Here is a 22,790-nt window from a genome sequence, read left to right as displayed (position 1 = left end):
CAGAGTGTGCTGGGTTCGCGGTTCCGGGCTGATGCCAGGGATTAGAAGTAAGTTTTGAGTAGAGCCTCTACTCATGGGTGTCCCAGGGGCTTAGAGTTGAAGGGTAGCCAGGTCCTCCGGGGTTTGTGAGGTTGCTGGCCACAAGAGATGCCGGGTTGAGCAGGAGCAGGTTTGAGGGTCGACAGGCCGGTAGGGCTGGGGCCAAAGCAGTTGGTGTCTTCCTCTTCTTCGCAGCTGCAGGGCAGGTCTTCTTTCTTCTTGCTCTTCTTTGTATTTCGGAATCTGGAATCTGGGGAAGGAACCGTGAACACCCGACTTGTTCAAACTGCAGCTTCTGGTGCCAACCAGAGACCGCAAATCCAGCCCACTCTGCACCCGCCGAACCCGGCCAGAGCGGAAAAACACCACGAGGAGGTCCCCCTGGTGACCCTGACCCGCGATTCGGCGACCCCTGACCTACCTCAAAACCTCCAGACGCCTACAGCCTCAATCTAGAGGACCACCCTTGCCGCGACCAGAGCGGGTAAGAAAATCCGACGTCCAAAGGTACCCCTGCACCAGATGCCCCACGGCCTTGTGTGCCCTAACAGACGGCGTCTAACCAACCCACAACATCCCAACTTTTTTTTTTTTTGTTGAAACATTTTTTATTATTTTCCAAATCAACAATTACTGCTCATTATACAACGAGTCCCCGTGTCCCAATGGAGTACCGTCCCTCCTAACCCCAACTCGTTACCACCCTGTGTGCCATGCCCACAACACACAATGCCCTGCATACCTCAGTCCCCCCTCTAGCTGGGTGCCCTATGCGAGTGGTGTGGGTACAGGTGCATGAGCCCTGTGCCCCTACAGTACCCAGGTCCATTCCTGGGCACTAAGTGCAGCGCTGCCATTAAGAGTATATGGTGCTGGGAGGTCGTCAACACTAACTCCACAGCACCGTGATGGCAACACTGAAGACTGAAGTTTGGTATCAAACTTCTCAGCACATTAAACCTGCACTGATGCCAGAGTGGGATTTAATGTACAATGCACGACAGAGGGCATCTTAGAGATCCCCCTGAACCTAACCTACAATCCACGTCTTGCCTAGGCTGCCACACAGCAGACATGCTGCTGGACCCCTGTGTAGAGAGCCATCCGCTCACTTGGGCATGCAACAATACACATCCTGGGCAAGGTGCCAGGTCTCCTCCCCCAGGATGGGCAGGGGAAGCTTCAAAGGCATACCACCTTTGTGAGCTTCTCCAGGCCACTTGCTGTACTCAGCAACTGGCCCCTACCGGTTCTGAGCCCCTCTCTGGCGGGAAGACTGGTCGGAAACCCCAAGGAAGGAAATGGGGTGTGCCAGCCTCTGCCAACCCACCCCTCAGGTGGGGGAGGCGAGGTTAAGCATATCTCCGGGCTCTCGCCATCTTGAAGATGGGGAGCCCTGCCCGAACAGGACTAGGCTACTGCCCCCCTCCCACAGGAGAGTGGCAGGATAGGGGGTGTACCCACCACAGGGAAGAGACCCATTGGTCCCTGCCCTTTACCTACTTGTAACGGCCCTAAATTTAGTATTTAGGGGCACCCTGAACCTTCCTTCCTCAGATCCAGATTCCAAAACAAGAAAGAAGATCAAGAAGAAAGAAGACCTGCCGTGCAGCTGCTAACAAGAGGAAGACACCAACTGCTTTGGCCCCAGCCCTACAGGTTATCGACCCTCGAAACTGCTCCTGCTAAACCCCGGTATCTCCAGTGGTCAGCAACCTAAAAAACCCCGGAGGATCTGACTGCCTTGTGACTAACTGGGACTTCCACGAGCAGTGGTACTGCTCAAAGCAAGTAACAGGCCCCTGGCATCAGCCAGGAACCGCGACTCCTGCACACGCCAAGCCTGGCCAATGCCGGAGTGAACAAAGACCACGAGGACGTCCCCCCAGCAACTGTGACCCCGAAGCCAGCACCAGAGGACCCACCTCGACGCTCTTGACGCCTGCAGCCTCAGAACCAGGGACCCCTCCAACTACAACCAGCAGAGGGTAAGATTTCCCAACGCATAAAGGCACCCCTGCACCCGGCGCCCTGCGGACCCCTGTGCCCAACTCCTGGGTGCCTACCTATCCTCCAACTACCCAACTTACCTCTCGAAGTGGTGGTCGCACCTGAAGAATCTTCGTCCCCGAGCTTGCAGCCTTTGTTCGTTCTTGAGCTTCTCCATTGAAATCCATTGAGCGCCCGATGGCTCAAAAGCACCCTGCACCCAGCTGCCCGAGTGCCCCTGGCAGTGCAACCTCTACTGTAATCTACTTCCCCACTTGCCCTGAGCAAGTGACCAGGAGCCCAGCTCCCACATCCGCGTGGCCGGCTAGCCAGCAGCCACCAACCAACCAACGGCCCCCTTCCACCCATAGGATAACTTTGGGCCTAACTCACTCTGCACCCAGCTGCCCCTGTGCCGCTGAGGGTGTAACAACTGTACCTACATGACCCTGGGAGACCCCTGAGTCTATGCCCAGAACCTTAACTCTGTCAGTCGAGTACTTACCCAAAAGCCGATCACTCACTTTTCTTCCATAGGGTAACATTGACTGGTTTCACTTGGAAATTCTTCTGTGTCGAGTTTTGAATCTTTAAAATATTCACCTAAAATCAGCCGAATTACGAAAACAAATTTACTCACCTGTTATCAGGAGAGATCCCAGTGCTGGATCTTGGTGCTCAGCACTGACCCTGAAAAGTAATTACAACCGTACTTATCGCTAACTTAATTTTCCTCCATAGGATAACATTGCCTGGTTTTTGCCACAAATTCTTCTAAGTTTCGATTTTGCAAACTTACAAATATTCGTTAAAAATCGCCTGTATAACAAAAACGCATTCTTTCAACTGTTTACAGGAGATGCACCAGTGCTGGATCCAGGATCCAACACGGAGTAAGTGAATTTCCTCCCATAGGATAACATTGGTGATTCTATGTGAAAAAGTTTTGAAGTGTCAACTTTTAAAATACAATAATATTCCTTAAAAATCACAACTGTAACCAAAACGTTTTTATTCAACTGTTTACAGGAGATGTCCCAGGACTGAATCTAGGATCCAGTCCTGTGGTAAGAAAAGTAATCCAAAAAGTAATCAATTGCATCTAACAAAAAATTCCCATTGAGCTCAATGTATAATTGTGTTTGACATTGTGTTTCCCATTGCAACAACTGTATCTATTGCATTCAAAAGTCTATGGCCTATTGAAAAGTATTTATCTAAAGCATCTCATTCATTTCCAGTCCAGTAGTGATCTGAGGAATGTTGCCCTCGAGAAATGTGTGTTTCTGGGAGGAGAGGACTTACTAACCAATAGGGCAAGAGTTTCCACAAGCCACCTCTTCCAACTTTACATCACTTCCCGGAGGTTTGGCCACCAGAAAAATCCTAGAACACCCTTCTAAACCTCAAATTAAAGGGAGTGCAAGCCTTTTCCTCTGTGCGGACCTGGGCACACTCGTGGGGAGTAACAAGCATGAGCCACACCTGAAAAAACGATTCTGCAATGGCATTTACCCCTCTCAAAGCGATGCCAGCCTGTCTGCCTACACAAAGTAGCAGGCAGGTGAATGTGTGATAGAAGTTAGCTTCACGAAGGCAGTAGCCTCTTTAGGTGGGCCATCTTTGGCCACTACCCAATAGGAAATCTGCTGGAGGTGGTCAAACATCCTCCCTCCAGCAATTCTCTTTGTTCCCTGTTTCTGCGAGCTCTTCACACTTCCTAGCTGAGAGCAGTATTGTGGTCTTGGGTGACAACTGCTAGAGATGGTCAGGAAAGGCTACCATAGCTTTGGGAAACAAAATGGCGGCTTAGGTTACCTTTCAATTAAAAATTAACAAACCCGATCTCAGCAATGAGTCAGGTGTACCTTAAATAATTTGATACCTTGGAGCAATATCTTTGGCGGTCCCAAATGGAAGTAAGCACAGAGCAGGAACATGCCCTTCTTTTTAATATTAAACACTCTTCCCTGGTGGGCTCCCAACTCCTTCCGCAAGGATGGCCTACTAATATTCAAAGGAGAGTTTTACCTGGCAAAAGGGTTTATTTTGACATTTCAATTTGGCAGGTTTAAAGCTGCACGTCTGGGCCTCAGTGGCAGGCCTAGGTTCACATTGTCACCTCTCACTACAGTGACTGTACAATAAAGTGCTGCAGTTCACAAGTCACAATTAACTTACAAGCCTTGAATACTATACAAGAGAAACTTGCAGCAAGTTAAAGGACAAATCAGGTATTAGCCAACTATAAAAATACTTTGGCGGTCAGAGTCCATGCACTTGGGCAGCAATGCCCAGTCAACTACAGGAGTTCAAATACTTGGCTGGGTGGGGGAGGGGAACTAGATATTTTTAAATAAACTTTCCATGGGTGACTTGATCTAGGTCTGTGGTTAACTGAAGTTTTTTGTAATGAGTCTACCAATTTTTAGGTCTCGCCTAGGCAGCGCGCATGCGCTGCACTAGGAGATGACCTTTTGAAATCGGTCTGCTCCTTTTCAAGCACACTTGTGCTTGTGCTGGCATCGGTGCGCGTGCTAATTGAAAACATATGGCTCTCGCACCGCCGCTGCTCGCTCCCGCAAGGCGGATGCCAGCACAAGCACAAGCGCTTCAAAACAGCTGCTGCTTGTGCTCTTTTGAAAGATGGGAACCTCGCTCACTTTCTTGTTCTCTCATTGTTCTCTCTCACCTTCTGACTTCCTGTCTCTCTCTATATTTCTATCTTCCTCTTTAGTCACCATCCATTCTCTCTCCGTTTCACCCTGTTCCTCCGCTCAGTCTTCTCTTCCCGCTCTTCCGTTCGCTCTCCTCTTACACACACACTCTTTCCTTGCCCTTCCAGCACTTGTTCTCTTTCTGAGAGTCCTAGGATGCTCTCCGCCTCTCCCCATTCCAGGTTGTAGAAGCAGCAGACAGCCACTGATGATACTTAAGTGTAGGACGGTCTCTCTCGCTGTCTCTCTCTCTCTCTCTCGCTGTCTCTCTCTCTCTCTCTCTCTCGCTGTCTCTCGGTCTCTCTCTCGCTGTCTCTCGGTCTCTCTCGCTGTCTCTCGGTCTCGGTCTCTCTCTCTCTCTCGGTCTCTCTCTCTCTCGGTCTCTCTCTCTCTCTCTCGGTCTCTCTCTCTCATACCCATCCACCCTCTCTCTCACTTCTCTGACAAACGTGCGCTAACCCGCGGTGCTACCTCACTTGTTGCATCTCGTTCCTGGCTTGGCACACTTCCAAATGTTCTTAGATGTTTATGACGTCACAGCTTCTGTCTGCGTTTTTGGCACTCCTGGCAGTGATGAGGCGTCAGGAGCGAGATCTTATTACAGAACTTCCTGGTGTGAACTTTAACCCTACGAAACGCGTGCTTTAATGAGCTGGTACTTCACATACGACAAAGGAACTATAAATAAAGGCTCAAAGAGTAAAATATCAAACAGACTCGCTTCGTTGCAAGAAGGGGCGGGTGCAACCGCCATGCGCAGCTGAGAATGCGGAACTCTGGGGTTCAGGAACCCTATAAAGTCCAGTGCTTGAGAAAAACAAGAAAATCGCATTACACAAACGCGCTGAAGGGAGCATTATGATTTGTAATACGCATCGCGCACTGCCTATACAAGCATGAATTCTTTTGGACCTGTTTGCTCTTGTTTTCTCCGAATCCTCTAGCAGTGTATGGGGTTTTCCCTGAACGGCGCGCGAACGTGCTGTGAAGCAAAGTTGTAGTCGTTGCGAGTTGTATCCATTTGTATCTAATGGTGTAGATTGATGTGAGCTGATCTGATTTCCCCAGTACAAATATTCGTTTCGTTTTCTGCCGGGAATTGAAACGGCGGAATCAAACATTTGGCACCACATCCAGGTGCAGCAGAACCATATTTGCAACTACTGAATTGGAATCTCCAAACGGGGATCTAGTGTGTTTCATTTTGTTTCGTAAACCAGCAATGGAGCAAAAGAATTCACTTGATGGCGAAGCACCACATTAAAAAAACAGGGTCTACTGCTTTTCAAAACATGCACAGTGCTGTTTATGTTTCTCTTGCGTACTGACGACAGTGGAAAATGTCTGACTTTGTTTTTCACACTCCCAATGCAACAGCGGGTCTCTGGGTGCCCAGAAGGGATGTCTCCTTAAAAATTATGCAATCACCCCACACCCCTTTTAGTCAACAACCTGGCTCCAAGCTTCTTTGGTGGCTTGCACCGGCCAGCCTGTCTTACATTTTTATCTCCTCAGCAAGATTCCGAAGCGTGAACTCTCACAACAGAATGTAGGTACTTCCTGCACCTCCAAAGGAAGATTTCCAAAACGTGAGAAAAGATTACCCTTTTGTCTAAATATTTGCAGTGTGTTTTTCTTGCATGTGTCTCGCTTGCGCAGTGGAGAGAAGGGCCTTGTGGAAAGGCCAATTGGAAATGTTTTTTTCGGTAGCCAAATGAGTGAGGAGGGCATATTGTTGTCACCTGGAGCTGAAGAGATGACAATTTGGGGCATAGCTGCAAGGAAATGGTGCAGTGCGGCCCTGTGGCGAATTTTGCAGTGCCATGTTTATGTAGTGCTTTAATTTGTACAGTCGCTTTTATTTTTACAATTTGAAGGCCTCCTCACGGGGAAGTTTTGCCATTCATATTTGTGTCCCTCTGGTGCAGAGTTGCTATAACAAATGAAAACACAGTGGAATGACTCAAGGGCGCGCTCTGCTTCAGCGCTGAAGTCAGTGACTCTGCCTCAGCCCTACCGAAAACTATAAAATGGCTCCAGGGCGCGCTCTGCTTCAGCGCTGAAGTCAGTGACTCTGCCCCAACCCTACCGAACACTATAAAATGGCTCCAGGGCGCGCTCTGCTTCAGCGCTGAAGTCAGTGACTCTGCCCCAGCCCTACCTGGTGCTGTAGAGTGGTGGTGCTGTAGAGTGGGGGTGCTGTAGAGTGGGGGTACTGTGGAGTGGTGCTATAGAGTGGTGCTGGACAGTGGTGCTTTAGATTGATGATGTAAAGGGGTACTGTAGAGTGGTGCTGTAGAGCAAATGTAGAGTGGTGCTATAGAGCTCTTCAACAGCTTAAAAACATTGCAAAAGCCAATCGCTGGGGCACAAAAACTTACAAGAGTCCCAAAGGCGAGACCTATTGGCTATGCTAATGCTTGTTAGTGTACCCTTCTGCAGAGAGGTGTTTATTATATGGCAACACATTTGAGTGAAAACCTGGAAGTTGGTTCAAATAAGAGAAGCTGGAAGAGCTTCATCAAAGCAAAAAGGTTGTTTCAAAGAAATGATAATATTCAATACCTGCTCTTTAAGACTGGAAATACATTTTCCATAAAGGAGTGAGGAGAACAATCCAATCGTGTGTGTATGTATAGAAGTACCTTTATGCTCTCAGATGCAATCAAAAATTTTAAAAAAACATATGGTCATCAACTTCCTGGGTGACCTACTTATACATACCTACTGTCCAATTTACATCTGAAGTGATTATGATAGAAAGGATGAATTTCTTTTAAAAAAAATTAATTATTCCTCGGTTAGACTTTAGAAGGATCATTCTGGGTAGTTTTCACAATTTTATTTTTTCCACAACTGTCTTGTAAGACTATTTTAAAAAGAACTAAAGTCTTTAACTAAACAGGTTTCTAAAAAATGTTCAGTTCTCAGATATTAAAAGTAGTATTTTTCTATTGTAAAAATTGTCAAGGTGCAGAATCAATACCAAGTAATTTATTATATATACCTGCTGGAACACTAGTAAATGGTAGTTCAGGGGTCAGAGAACAAAAATAAAAGATCCTGCACAAAAACAACCACCCATGCGAACATATAGCAGGTAAGACCAACCCCATGCTATCATTCAGTTAATAACCTTGTCTCCCATTCTTAATAACCTATCCTAAAACTCTACTATGGACTACTATACAACACCACCATGATCGCAAAAGGATAGGCAACTTCTCCTCCAAGCCATATGGTTGTTTACAGCTCACCAGCGCCCAAGCACTAAACTATCAGCCCAGCTGCAACGCGTACTCACTTCTGCGCCTGCTGCTCCCCCTTCTGTGCAGTGAGCCTGCGTTTAGCCTCTTCATTCAACTGCTTAGCAAGCTCCTTTTGATGAGCTCTTCTCCTCTCCTCAGCTGTCATTTCGTTCTATTGATGGGGAAGGAGAATCAAGACCGGATCACAACCGGGCATGGCAATCACGGCAGATATTTTTGGGGTAGGGAATGAGAAATAACATATGAAAGAGGAATAAGGGGGTGCGGGAGAATAACCTGAACAGTGCTTTGTTATTTTGTGGAGCTAGGATCACACTACATCACAAAAATTAATTACGCAAAGATGAGAATGGGAACTGTCCATAAGACAGCACAGGGCCATAAACATGCATCTTTAGCACAGAAAATATACTTCAGAACAAATGTGTAAAAAAGTAGCTTTACCCTTGTCCTCTCTGCAAGCAGTGTAGCTCCACCACGAGCACCTCGGCCCAGCAGCTCATCAGCCTCATTTTTGTCCTCTTCCTCCTCATCCTCATTCTAAGTTGAGAAACAATGTCAAAAGGTCATTTGTGCAATAGCAAACAACATTGGTCAACCAGGTACCGACACCATTGTCCCAAACACAAAGAAATGACAGTAGTGTAACAGGGCTAGTCTTGTCAACGTCTTTTCGTTACAAATATCGAACTGGGAGCAAGTGATTTCACTACCGGGCTTCGCATCATCAGTGAGCCCACCAATGTTGAGCCATCTAATCATAACAAACATCATGGCTTGGGTGATTGCTGGATCCCTTCCTCACCTAGGAAAGGTTCCCATTGATTTTTCAGAAGGCTTTTATGTATTTTGTACACCCCAGTCTTCTCACCTTTAAAAAGATGTCAACGTTTTTCACTTTTTTCTTGACAGTGGTGAGAACTGTGGCTGGTCCTTCCTAAAAAAACAAAAAAATGGCATAGTAAATTAACAGTAGCATCTAAATGCAAAATAATTTAGAGCTGTCACCTCAACAAACAAGTATTGGCAAATCCAAAGGTACGCTCTTTCGGAACCTACTGCCTTTGCCAATGCTTTTTCTGATGCGGTTTCAATTTTTTTTCTTTTTAACGACAATCAAAAGGCACATTGATAAAGCCACTGTTGGCGGTAACGTTACTTTGTAAGCGTGCTCAGGGCTCACGACAGCAGGCTGGGCTAAATAAAAACAAAGCAAGGGAGGGAGACAGCAACAAGGAGCACGTGGGAGAAGCACACAAGAGAATACAACACAGAGTGCGCACAGGGCAGTGGGAAAAAGCTACTAAAAAGAAAAGGAAAATGCTACTTACCAGTATGCATCTGTTCTTGGCATGTAGAGCTGCAGATCTACACACTGTGCATAGATCGCTATCTTGTGTTGGGCCCAGATGTTTGCACTTGTTTTTGTCTTGGAAAAGTATTTGGAAGTCACAAGATAGGGGACTCCTCCTTTGGATGATAGTGCACAAGGGCATCCGTTCCATCTTTTTCGCCAGCAGGGAAGTGATGGATTTTTGTGAGTAACAGATAAGATGCCCATGTATGCTGTATCTAAATAAGATAGTAGCCGGGGAGGTGGGTGAGCGTGTGTGGATCTTCAGCTCTACATGCCAAGAACAGATGCATACTGGTAAGTAGCATTTTCCGTTTGAGGCATATGAGCTGCAGATCACACACTATGCATAGATCGTATAGTAGTACCCCTTCCGAGTGGCGACCACCAGTATCTGTTGCAGTAGTCTGAAATAATGTTTTGAGTACAGCCTGGCCCACATTGGCTTGTTTTGTTTGCACATCTACACAATAGTGCTTTGTGAATGTGTGCGGTGTAGCTGCTTTGCAGATGTCATCTAAGGGAAGGTTTCCTAAAAATGCCATTGAAGCCCCTATCTTTCGGGTAGAGTGGGCTTTTGGGGGAACTGATAATGTACATTTTGCTTTGTGATAGCAAATCTGTATGCATTTGACAATCCACCTTGCTATCCCAGATCTTGATAAGGGGTTGCCTTTATGTGGTGGTGAGAAGGACAAGAAAAGGTGTTTGGTCTTGCGAAAAGGTTTGGTTCTTTCAATGTAATAAAGCAGTGCTCTTTTTACATCTGTTTGTGGTTGCGAGAAGCATACTGGCAACTCCACAGACTGGTTGAGGTGGAAGGGAGAAATAACATTAGGGAAGAGTTTGGACTGGTTCTGAGAACCACTTTGCTATGATGAAGTTGTAAAAAAGGTTCTTGAATAGTTAGTGCCTGTAGCTCACTGACTCTTCTAAGGGAAGTAATGGCCACTAGGAGAGCGACTTCCCATGTTAGAAATTGTAGCTCGCATTTGTGCAGAGGTTCAAAAGGAGGGCCCATTAGTCTTGTGAGAACCATGTTTAAATTCCACACAGGTGAGGGTGGTACCCTGGGAGGAATTATTCGTTTGAGGCCTTCCATAAATGCTTTGATGGCAGGTACCCTGAATAGCGACAAGTGTCTATTTTGTAAGTAGGCTGCTATGGCAGCGAGGTGTAACCTAATAGATGTGTATGCTAAGTTACACCTTTGGAGATGCAGTAGGTAACCTATGATGTGTTGAATAGACACATCTAGAGGATTGATGGTGTTATTGTGAATATATATCACAAATCGTTTCCACTTGGCTGCATAGCAGGCTCTAGTGGTGGGGCGTCTAGCTTCCTTGATAATGTTCATACAGTCAGGGGGAAGGTTAAGGTAACCAAATTCTAAGACCTCAGGAGCCAGATCGCAAGGTTGAGCTGAGCTGGGTCCGGGTGTCTGATCTCTCCACGGCTCTCGGTTAAGAGGCGTGGGGAGAGATGTAGTTTTTGGTGCGGGACTACGGATAGTTCCAGAAATGTGGTGTACCATGGTTGTCTGGCCCATGTTGGAGTAACTAGGATGAGAGTCAGTGATTGTTGCTGTAATTTGCGCTTCACCAGTGGAATGAGTGGGAGAGGCAGAAAAGCGCACGCAAATCTGCCTGACCAATTTATCCATATCGCATTTCCTTTGGACAATGGGTGTGGATATCTGGCGGCGAAGCTTGGGCATTTGGCGTTTTCGTGTGTGGCAAAGAGATCTATCTCTGGTTGCCCCCCCCAAGTGGAAAAATTATTGAAGAACTTGCGGATGAAGTTCCCACTCGTGAATCTGTTGCGTCCGACGATTTAACAGATTGGCTATGTTGTTCTGGACTCCCGGGACATGTTGGGCTAGGAGAAAAATATTCTGAGGAATAGCCTATCTTCATATGCTTTGACTAGTTGAGAGAGCTGTAGGGAGTGTGTTCCGCCTTGTTTCTGTATGTAGTACATGGCTGCCATGTTATCGGTGCAGACTAGGACAGCTTTGGCTGATATTTGTTTCTGGAATGCCTTGAGCGCTAGGAAGATGGCTAGTAACTCCAGGTGATTAATGTGGAGTAACTTTTGTTGAGGCGTCCACCTGCCCTGCATGGTGTGATGTAATAGATGAGCTCCCCAGCCGGAGAGCGATGCGTCCGCTGTTAGCACAATCTGTGGAACCGGCTCGAGGAACGGTCGCCCTTTGGAAAGGTTTTTTGTGTTCCACCACTGCAGAGAGCGATGCGTGCGACTGTCCACCAACACCAGATCTGTTAGCTGACCTTGAGCCTGGTTCCACTGACGTGCCAGACATTCCTGCAGGGGGCACATCTGGAGTCTTGCGTGAGGTACTATGAATATGCAAGAGGCCATCATCCCTATCAACTGTATGAACACTTGAGCTGGAAGAGTGTTGAGGCTGAAATTTTGATATGAGGCTTTGTATGCTTGCCATCCTGGTTTTGCTGGAATATGCAAGTGAGGTGTTTATTGTGGCACCGAGGTACTGTTGTATGTGGGATGGTTGTAGGTGACACTGTGTGGTTTACTGTAAACCCTAAGTCGTGGAGTAGTTGGATTGTGATGTACACACTAATGGTATGAGTTGGCTTTTATGAGCCAATCGTCTAAGTTTGGGAAGACGTGGATATGCTGTCTTCTTAGGTGAGCCACAACTACCGCCAGACACTTGGTGAATACTCTGGGTGCTGTGGTGACTCCGAATGGGAGGACCTTGAATTGGTAGTGCTGACCGTCCACTACAAACCTGAGATATTTCCTGTGAGAGATGTGAATGAGAATATGAAAGTAGGCGTCCTTGAGACCTAGAGTGGCAAGGAAATCGCCTTGTGAGAGAAGAGGAAGGACCTGTTGAAGCGTGGCCATGTGAAAATGGTCTGAGTGTATGTACAGGTTTAAGGGTCTGAGGTCTAGGATTGGTCTTAGCGAGCCATCCTTCTTCAGAATGAGAAAGTACAGGGAGTAAACTCCTGTGTTTTGCTGTTGCAGGGGGACTGGTTCTATTGCATGTTTGTATAGGAGGGATACTACCTCCTGCTTTAGCAGCGATAAATGTTCCGGTGACATTGGGCGCTGTCTGTGTGGTATGTTTGGGGGGTTAGAAGTGAGTTCTAGACAGTAACCTAATTGAATGATTGGTCTCACCCACCTGTCTGTGGTGATGTTGTTCCAGACAGGTAGGAAATGTAGCAATCTTCCCCCGACCGAAGTGGAATGGTCTGGGGGAGCGGACGGAAGTCATTGGGTAGGGGTGGAGGCAGAGCGGGTATTATTGGTCTTGCCTCTACCTTTGTTATTGCCTCTGTAGCCTCCTCTTTGATAACCTCTGGTGAATGTGGTCTGGGTGGGAGTTTAATAGGACGTGGAGGGATTGTAAGAGGAGTAGCCTCTGGAGGTGCCCTTGTAAGAGGAGCAACGAAAGGAACGTCTGGGAGCTTCGTGATTGCAAGGCTCCCGTTGATTTAGCCGTGTCGGTGTCTTTTTTCATCTTTTCGAGAGATGAATCCACGGCTGGCCCAAATAGATGCTCCTGGTCCAATGGCTGGTTAAGAATGGAAGTCTGAAATGCGTAGCCATGCATGCCTACGCAGAAGGACACTTGTGTTGATGGCTCTGGAGGCAGTGTCTGCCACATCTAGAGCGCAATGAATGGAGAGGTTTGTGATGAGCTTACCCTCCTGTATGAGGTTGTTGGCTTTAGTTTTGTATTTGTCAGGGAGGTGTTGCAATAGGGACTCTAGCTCGTCGTAGTGTACCCTATTGTATCGGGCTAACAAAGCCTGTGTTTTGGCGATGCGCCATATATTAGCTGCTTGTGACGCCGTACGTTTACCCGAGGCGTCCAAGAGTTTCGGCTCCTTGTCTGGGGGTGGAGCGTCCCCTGACGTTTGCGAGTTAGCCCTTTTTCTGGCATTGGAGACCATTAAGATGTCCAAGGGTATTTGGCCTTTAATGTATATGGGGTATGCTGGGGCAGCTTTATATTTTTTTCTCTATCCTGGGGTTTATAACCCTAGCCCTAACAGGATCTTTGAACACCTCAGGTGCATGTTTGATGACCCCTTTTAACATAGGGAGGACGGAGGTGGACTTATGTGAAGTATCAAAAGTGTCCATTAAGAAATCCTCTTCCACAGGGTCTGTATGTAAGGCAACCCCATGGTATTGTGCAGCTCTGTGAACAAGCTGGGTGAAACCTATGGTATCCTCTGGAGGGGAAGGTCTAGAGGGGTAGATGTCGTCTTGTGGTATGTTAGGGACATCTGGTGTGTTGTAATCGTCCCAGGGGTCTGGGGTATAAGGTGGACTAGGATCCCCTAGTAGTTCGTCGTCTGCCCCCTCCCCCATGTCATCAGAGGTGCCATCATCATCCATTGGTGGAGGAGATGGTGTAGGAGAGTGATGTGGAGGTGGAGAATGGACTCCGAGAGGCGAGTTTGCAATGTCTCTCTTAGGTGTTGGAGCTGGTGGAGGTGTGTCCAGTGGTCTCTTTTTAGAACTGAGAGTCAGTTAACCAGTCTTTGGGTATTTTAGACGAGTTTTTTGGGTGGGATCCAGTTTAAAAAGCTCTTCTGTTGCAGGCTGGTGTTTCGGCACCGCTTGTTTTGGTTCCGAAGGCTTGCGTGGCACCGATTCTGGAATGGACTTGTGCTCTTTAAGATTTGAAGCGGGAGATTTTTTAGTCTCTGCAGGGGTTTGCGGAACCGATTTTTTTTCGGTTCCGATGGCTTCATCGGTTCCGAAGGTTGAGAATGTCAACTCTTTGGTAGTGTCTTTTTGCTCTGTTCCGACAGCTTTTTTGGAGTTGAAGGGTCGGTGCCAGTAGGATTGGGTGCCGAGAGCATGGATGTGGAGGCAGTGGTAGACACTAAGGTGGAGGAGGGTTTCTTTTTCAGTGATGAGGCTCGAGTTTTGGCACCGACCGGAGACTGACTCGAGCCAGAGTGGCCTGAAGGCTTAGTTGTGGACTTCTTTGCTGGGCTCGAAGGTGGGGCGTGAGAAGTATTGTCTCGGTGTGCACCTGGCCCCGAAGGTGAAGGTGTTACCAAAGCCTTTTTCCATGCGGGGGGAGGGAGGGATCGGGGTCGACGTCACTACTTACGACCCGCTGCCCATGAGTGATGTCCTCGACGTCGGATTCATCAGCTTCGGAGGCGCTGATGGGGCCTTCTTCGACCTGCTCCTGTTCTGGCACATCGACACCCTCCTGGAAGATGTCATCGGGAATGGATGCCGACGAGCAAGCCATTGTTCTTCGAGCTTGACGATCCCGAATGGTTTTCTTGGAGTGGAAAGAGGCACAAGCTGGATAGTCTTTGGCCTCGTGCTCCGGTGAGAGGCAGAGGTTACACACCTCATGAAAATCTGTGTGTGGGAATTTCGACACACATTGAGGACACTTCTTGAAAGGAGTCCTTTCCATGAGCCAGAACGAATGGCCTAAGTAGGCCCGAAGGCCTTAGTCGACGTCCGGAATCGAGGACTTCGAAATTGAAGAGATGCGTGACGACTAGGGATCGTGATCGAAACAATACCGGAGAAAGGGTGAGGATTGCGCGTCGAAAGTTGGATCGGTAACGGCACCGAACTGGAGCACGATAAACAAATACGAGCCCGATGGCGGAAAAAAACAATCTGAAGATGGAGCCGATGCCCATGTGCACTATCATCCAAAGGAGGAGTCACCTATCTCATGACTTCCAAAGACTTTTCCAAGACAAAAACAAGTGCAAACATCCGGTCCCAACACCAGATGGCGATCTATGCATAGTGTTTGATCTGCAGCTCATATGCCTCGAACATAAGTTTCCAAAAGTGAGCATTGGAAAGACATGTCAGCCTGTCAAGAGGATGGTAAAGGGGCTATGCAGTAGGGGAGGGACAAAACATGGAACAAGATGGACAAGTAAACCCATCGAATAAAAAGCAAGGATGGGGTAACCAATGGATAGTCTCCTAGACCCTGTAAGCGATTAACAGACTCACACCAGTTCATTTGCAACCCAACAGCTAGAGCAGTCTAGTAGGCTTGACGCCAAAAAAGGGGGTTATGAACTACAAGCAAAGAAAAATGTGAAATGTAAAAAAAAGGATTTGTACAAATAAGTTTGTCTGAAGATGAAATTCTGGACAATCAAAACTGTAAAGGTTCCCGCCATTCCCAACTTTTTATTGTTTAGTTGAAGGTCTTTACATAGCAAGAAGGGAACCATATATGAGGCAACGATAATCCCAAAGGAACTTTGTTCAGGATCATGTCCAATTAATTTATAACTGCTAATCAGAAGACCTCATTTCCGCGCATCCCCAGTGCGAATGAAAAGGGCCGCAGAAAACATAAGAAATGGAATCCAAACAAAGACCCATTATAGATCCACAGTTAGCAAAAAAACAATATACGGTTATAAATAAGGAAAATTTACTTACTTACCCAGTATGCATCTGTTCTTGGCATATAGAGCTGTAGAGTCATATGTTATGCATAGATCGCCATCTAGTGTCGGGTCCGGGTGTTAATTTGTTTCCCCATTTGCCCTGAGCTAAAGTCCAGGAGCTTTGCTCCCACAGCCAATTTGGGCTGCTTGCCAGCAGCCACCAACCGGAGACAATGGATAACATTGGGCCTCAGGACTCTGCACACGGCCGCCCTAGTGCCGCTGAGGGTGTAACTAGAGTGCACCCCCAGAACCTCAACTCCCACTACCAAATACTTACCTCAAAACCGATAACCCTATTTTCCTCCATAGGATATCTGACTGTTTTTCTGTGAAAAGTTTCTAAGTGTGAGTTTGAAAACAAAGAAATTCTTTAAAATAGCATAATCGAACAAAAACGATTTTATTTACCCGTTTTCAGTAAATGTCCCAGAGTAGTATCTAGGTATACTACTCTCTGTAAGCCTAGTAATCTCAAAAGTTACTTACCTGCTATTTTACTAAAAAGCCTATAAGTCTATGCACTGCATTTACTAAGTATTGCATTTCTCTGCATCCATACTGTAAATTAAACCAAAGTTCATATACAATTATCATTCAAACTGTATTTCAATTGCATTACTACTATAACGTATTTATTGCTTACCTGTGCCAGGGTTGCTTGGTTCTAGAAAATAAAATAACTAAAAGAATATTTTCATACAAAAACAGTTGGTCTGAAGTTCAGTCTTTGAGTGTGTGAATTAATTTGCTGACTGAGTGTGTACAACACATGCTTAACACTGTCTTCTGATACTGCCTTACTGCTCGACCACACTACCACAAATAGAGAGTAAGGTTCTATCTAACTTTACCTCTGCCTACCTTTGGGGTTCCACTGGACTGTGCACACTATACCTCACTTTGGTATAGTATATACAAAGCCAGCTTCCTACACAGATGCATACTGGGTAAGTAGCCTTTTCCGTTCGAGGCATATGAGCTGTAGATCCTATGCTATGCATAGACTATGTAGCAGTTATTTTTCAAAGCGGTGGCTAACCTGGATCTGTTGCAGTGGTCTGAAATAATGTACGTAAAACTGCCTGGCCCACTCTAGCTTGTTGTCTAGCTAACACATCTACACAATAGTGTATTGTGAATGTGTGAGGTGTAGACCACGTTGCAGCTTTGCATATGTCATCTATTGATATATGTCCTAAGAATGCCATAGAAGCCCCTAGTTTGTGTGTGGAATGTGCTCTAGGGGGAACTGTTAACATTCGTTTTGCTTTTGCATAACATTTGAATGTACTTAACTATCCACCTTGCAATACCAGAATTTGATATTGATTTGCCTTTATATGGTGGAGCAAAAGCAACAAAAATGTGCTTAGTCTTTCTAAAAGGTTTTGTTCTTTCAGTGTAATATAGTAACTCTTTTTACATTCTAAGGTATGAAGAGCACTTTCTGCCACAGAATCTGGTTGAGGGAAGAACACAGGTAACTCAACAGATTGGTTTATATGAAAGGTAGAAATGACTTTAGGCAGAAATTTGGGGTTAGTCCTAAGAACCACTTTGTTTTGATGTATTTGTAAAAATGTTTCTTCTACTATTAGTGCCTAAAGCTCACCCACACTTCTTAGAGATGTGATAGCTATGAGGAAAGCTACCTTCCAAGTGAGAAACTGCAGTTCACATCTATGCAATGGCTCAAAAGGTGGACCCATGAGTCTTGTAAGAACGATGTTGAGATTCCACGCTGGGGCAGGTGGAAGTCTAGAGGGAATGACTCTTAAGTCCTTCCATGAAAGCTTTAATGGCAGGCAAAAAGAGACAAAATGTTGTCTGTTCTGAAGATATGCAGCTATCGCAACAAGATGCAAGCGAATGCATGTATACACTAAATTGGAACGCTGTAGATGCAATAGATAACAAATTATGTTTTGCATTGAAGCGTCTAGCAGATTGACTTGATTGTTATTACGGTAAATGACAAACTGCTTCCATTTTGCTGCAAAGCATGCCCTTGTGGTAGGACGTCTAGCCTCTTTGATATTCATGCAATCTGGGGGAAGATTAAGGTAGCCAAACTCTAGGATTTCAGGTGCCAGATCGCAAGGTTGAGTTGACTGGTATCTGAATGTCTTATCCCTCCATGGTTCTGAATGAGGAGATTGGGAGTGAGATGGAGTTTTGGATGGGGAACTACTGACAACTCCAAGAGGGTTGTGAACCAGGGATGACGGGCCCATGTGGGAGCAACCAGGATTAGTGTCAGGGTCTGATGTCTGAGCTTCCGAACCACTAATGGAACGAGTGGGAGAGGCGGAAAAGCATAAGCAAATATCCCCGATGTATATTCAACTCTGTTAAAAATATTTTTTTAAATTCATCCACAGCGCATTGCCTTTGGACTATGGGTGTGGATCCCTAGACGCAAAGTTTGAGTATTATTTCGTTTAGGTAGGTGGCGAACAGATCTATGCCTGGGAAGCCCCACAATTGAAAGAACGTGAGGAGCACCTGAGGGTGGAGTTCCCATTCATGGATCTAGTGTCATTGGCGACTGAGCAGATCCGCAATCTGGTTGTTTACTCCTGGAAGGTGTTCCGCAAGGAGATATATTTTGTAAGGTATGGCCTATCTCCAGATGCTCTGGGAAAACAGAGCTGGAGAGAGTGTGCCCCCACCCAGTTTTTGTATGTAGTACATTGCTGTCATGTGTGCGAATTAGGACAGCTCCGCCTACTTTATGAAGTTGAAAAGCTTTCAACGCTAGAAAAATTGCTAAAAGTTCTAGAAGGTTTATGAGGAGTTGCTTTTGTTGAAAAGTCCACATGCCCTGAATGGTATGTTTCTGTAGATGAGCGCCCCAATCAGTGAGCGAAGCGTCTGCTGTTAGAACTATCTGTGGAACCGGGTCGACGAATGGCCGCCTCTTGGAAAGGTGTTTTGTATTCCACGACTGCAGAGATCGATGGGTGGGACCATCTACCAACACTAGATCTCATAACTGACCTTGAGCATGGTTCCACTGATGTGCTAAGCATTCCTGGAGGGGACGCATTTGAAGTCTTACGTAAGGAACGATTAAAATGTAAGACAACATCATTCCTATTAACTGCGTGAACACTCAAGCTGGTAATGAGTGTTGTAACTGAAACAGAGATTAAAGTCTGCATGTTGCGGATTCTGACTGGGTTGGGACACGCAAGAGCTTTTTGAGTGTCTATTGTGGCTCCTAGATACAGTTGTGTATTGGATGGTTGGAGAGGAGACTTGGTGAGGTTTACAGTAAACCCAAGGTCGTGAAGCAGTTGGGACTGTCTTTTGTGTGTGGAGTAGGCAGCTTTGCTGCGAGCTGGCTTTTATGAGCCAGTCGTCTAGGTAAGGGAAGACGTGAATGTGCTGTCTCCTTAGATGAGCCGGGACTACTGCCAGACATTTGGTGAAAACTCCAGGTGCGGTAGTTACTCTAAATGGGAGAACCTTGAATTAATAATGCTGACCGTCTACCACAAACCTGAGGTATTTCCGGTGAGCAGGGTGAATGGGAATATGGAAATAGGCGTCCTTCAAGTCTAGAGTGGACAGAAAGTCGCCTTGCTGAAGGAGTGGGAGCAGTTGTTAGTGTGATCATGTGAAAGTGGTCCGACTGAATTGAATATGCTACTTACCAGTATGCATCTGTTCTTGGCATGTAGGGCTGCTGATATTCATATCAAGCCATTATGTACAACTGAACGACCCAATTAAAAAAGAATAAACATAAAAACAGTCTTGTCATTTTTGCTCGTTGCAATGTTGGCAACTTCTTCCTGCCTGTTCTAATGTTGAGGTGGTGCTTAGTGATGCTGAGGTGGTGTCGAGTGGTGTTGTGGTGGTGCTTAGTGATGCTGTAGTGGTTGTAAGGTGGTGGTGTTGCGGTGCTACTTCGTTGGTGCTAAGGTGGTGCTGAGATCTGTTCAGTTGGTGTTGTGTAGAGGTGCTGCATCAGTATTTCAACTGTGAAATCATATGCCATAAATAACTTTAAAAAATAGAGCTAACTTAATTTGCATGTTTCCTTTTTATATAATAAAAAAATAATTTGCTTCAAAAGCCAATGGTTTGCATTTCAAACGTAGAGAATGTACATTGCTTCCACTTATAAATATGTAATGAATATGCTACTTACCAGTATGCATCTGTTCTTGGCATGTAGGGCTGCTGACATTCATATCTGTGCATAGATCGCCGCCTAGTGTTGGGTCCGGATGTTTGCACGTTGTTGTCCTGGAAGAGTCTTCGAAGTATCCTGGGATAGGTGACTCCTCCCCTGGACTACAGTGCGCATGGGCATCCTCTCCATCCTCAGATTGTTTTTCGCCATTGTGGCAGTGATGGAGTAGATACAGAAAGTGATGAGCATGCTTACAGTAATTCTGAGAGCTGCAGCTGTTACAGGCGCCGGGGAGGAGGGAGGGCGATATGAATATCAGCAGCCCTACATGCCAAGAACAGATGCATACTGGTAAGTAGCATATTCAGTTCGAGGCATGTGGGCTGCTGAATTCATATCTGTGCATAGAATACATAGCAGTACCTCCTATTAGCGGCGGCTACCAGTGCCAGCTGCAGCGGTCTGAAAAAGAGTTTTGAGAACAGCCTGTCCTACAGCTGCCTGCTGTTTTGATTGCACATCTACACAATAGTGTTTGGTAAATGTGTGTGTAGTGGACCAGGTGGCTGCTCTACATATATCATGCAAAGGGATGTTTCCTAGGAAAGCCATGGAGGCCCCTAACTTACGTGTTGAGTGGGCTCGTGGGGGAATCGTTAATGTGCGTTTAGCCTTATGATAGCAAATTTGAATACATTTAACGATCCATCTGGCTATACCTGCTTTGGAGATAGCGTTACCTTTGTGGTGTGGGGCAAAGGCAACGAAAAGTTGTTTTGTCTTCCTAAAGATCTTAGTCCTGTCGATATAGTACATGAGGGCTCTCTTCACATCTAGTGTATGGAGTGCTCTTTCTGCGACAGTTTGTGGGTTTTGAAAGAAAACAGGCAGTTCAATAGTTTGATTCATGTGGAACTGCGATATCACCTTGGGCATGAATTTGGGGTTGGTACGTAGTACGACCCTGTTGGCGTGAACCTGTATAAATGGCTCTTGAACGGTTAGTGCCTGGAGTTCACTAACTCTTCTTAAAGAAGTGATCGCTACTAGGAAAGCTACTTTCCAGGTAAGGAATTGAATCTCGCATGAGTGTAGAGGTTCAAAGGGTGGACCCATCAGGCGTGTGAGGACCAAATTGAGGTTCCACATTGGAGCCGGTGGGTGGCTTGGAGGAATTACTCGTTTGAGTCCTTCCAAGAATGCTTTGATGGCAGGCACTTTGAATAAAGAGAGGTGCTGCCTGTTCTGGAGATAGGCTGATATTGCGGTCAAATGGACACGTATAGAGGTGTACGCCAGATTGCATCGGTATAGGTGTAAGAGGTAACAAATTATGTTTTGGATGGATGCGTCTAGCGGGTTAATGTCATTATTATTGCAATAAATGACGAACCTTTTCCATTTGGCTGCATAGCAAGCTCTGGCAGTGGGTCTTCTAGCTTCCTTAATGATGTCCATACAGTCAGGTGGCAGGTTTAGGTAGCCAAACTCTAGGACTTCAGGAGCCAGATCGCCAGGTTCAGCTGTTGCGGTTCTGGGTGCTGAATCTCTCCATGGTTCTGCGTCAAATGCGCGGGTTTGATCCGCAGCCTTTGATGCGGCACCACGGAAAGTTCGAGAAAAGTGGTGTACCATGGCTGGCGTGCCCACGTTGGAGCAACCAGGACGAGTGTCAGGGAGTGTTGTCTGAGTTTACGAGCCACCAGCGGTATCAACGGCGCTGGGGGAAAAGCGTACGCAAATCTGCCGGACCAGTTCATCCATATCGCATTGCCCTGCGATTGTGGATGTGGGAACCTGGCGGCAAAGCTTTGGCATTTTGCGTTTTTGCTTGTGGCGAATAGGTCTATCTCTGGATGACCCCATTGCTGGAAGTACGGTTGGAGTACTGATGGGTGTAACTCCCACTCGTGCATCTGGTGGCTGTGTCTGCTGAGCAGATCCGCCATCTGGTTGTCCTTGCCGGGGAGGTGTTCCGCCATGAGGAACATGTTCCTCTGAATGGCCCACTTCCACATGCTCTGAGCCAGATGAGACAACTGTGGAGAGTGTGTTCCTCCCTGCTTCTGTATGTAGTACATGGCGGTCATGTTGTCCGTCCGGATCAACACGACTTTGTTGCACAAGTGTACTTTGAATGCTTTCATAGCCAGGAAGATTGCCATCAGTTCCAGAAGGTTGATGTGCATCTTCTTTTGTTGTGTTGTCCATAGGCCCTGCACTGTGTAGTTGAGTACATGAGCTCCCCATCCCTGGAGAGACGTGTCCGCTGTCAGTATTATTTGTGGAACAGGCTCTTGGAACGGTCGGCCTTTGCAAAGGTTTTGTGGATTCCACCAATGCAGAGAGTTGTATGCCCGACCGCTCACCAACACTAGGTCTTTCAACTGTCCTTGAGCCTGATTCCACTGACGTGCTAAGCACTCCTGAAGCGGGCGCATATGTAATCTCGCGTGTGGGACTATGAAAATGTAGGAGGCCATCATGCCTATCAACTGCATGAACACTCGCGCGGGAAGGGAGTGTTGTGGTTTGAACTTGGAAATCAGCATTTGCATGCTGTTGATTCTCACTAAATTTGGCTGAGCTGTGGCCGCCAGAGTGTCTATAGTCGCACCTAGGTACTGTTGTACGTGTGCGGGTTGGAGATGGGATTTTGGGTAATTTAGTGAGAACCCCAGACTGTGAAGGAGGTGAATGGTGCGGGACATGTGGCTGGCACATTGCTGGGCTGACTTTGCTTGAACGAGCCAGTCGTCCAGGTAAGGGTGGACGTGTATGTGCTGCCTCCGTAGATGTGCCGCCACA

General features: G+C 46.6%; 1 protein-coding gene across 1 annotated transcript in view; it reads right to left on the bottom strand.

Moving 5' to 3' along the window:
• Positions 1-22,790, bottom strand: part of LOC146771200 (FACT complex subunit SPT16-like) — a 267,181-nt gene that overhangs the window by 148,117 nt on the left and 96,274 nt on the right. The window contains exons 4-6 of the mRNA XM_085640304.1: positions 8,886-8,951; positions 8,459-8,554; positions 8,050-8,165 (exon numbers count right to left, since the gene is read on the bottom strand). Coding sequence (XP_085496430.1) covers positions 8,050-8,165; positions 8,459-8,554; positions 8,886-8,951 — 278 coding nt within the window. The remainder of the gene's footprint in view (positions 1-8,049; positions 8,166-8,458; positions 8,555-8,885; positions 8,952-22,790) is intronic.

This window comes from Triturus cristatus, unplaced genomic scaffold (genome assembly GCF_964204655.1).
Source record: "Triturus cristatus unplaced genomic scaffold, aTriCri1.1 SCAFFOLD_231, whole genome shotgun sequence".
NCBI lineage: Eukaryota > Metazoa > Chordata > Amphibia > Caudata > Salamandridae > Triturus > Triturus cristatus.
Note: the sequence above shows the minus strand (reverse complement) of the source record. Positions and strands in the feature narration are given on the sequence as shown.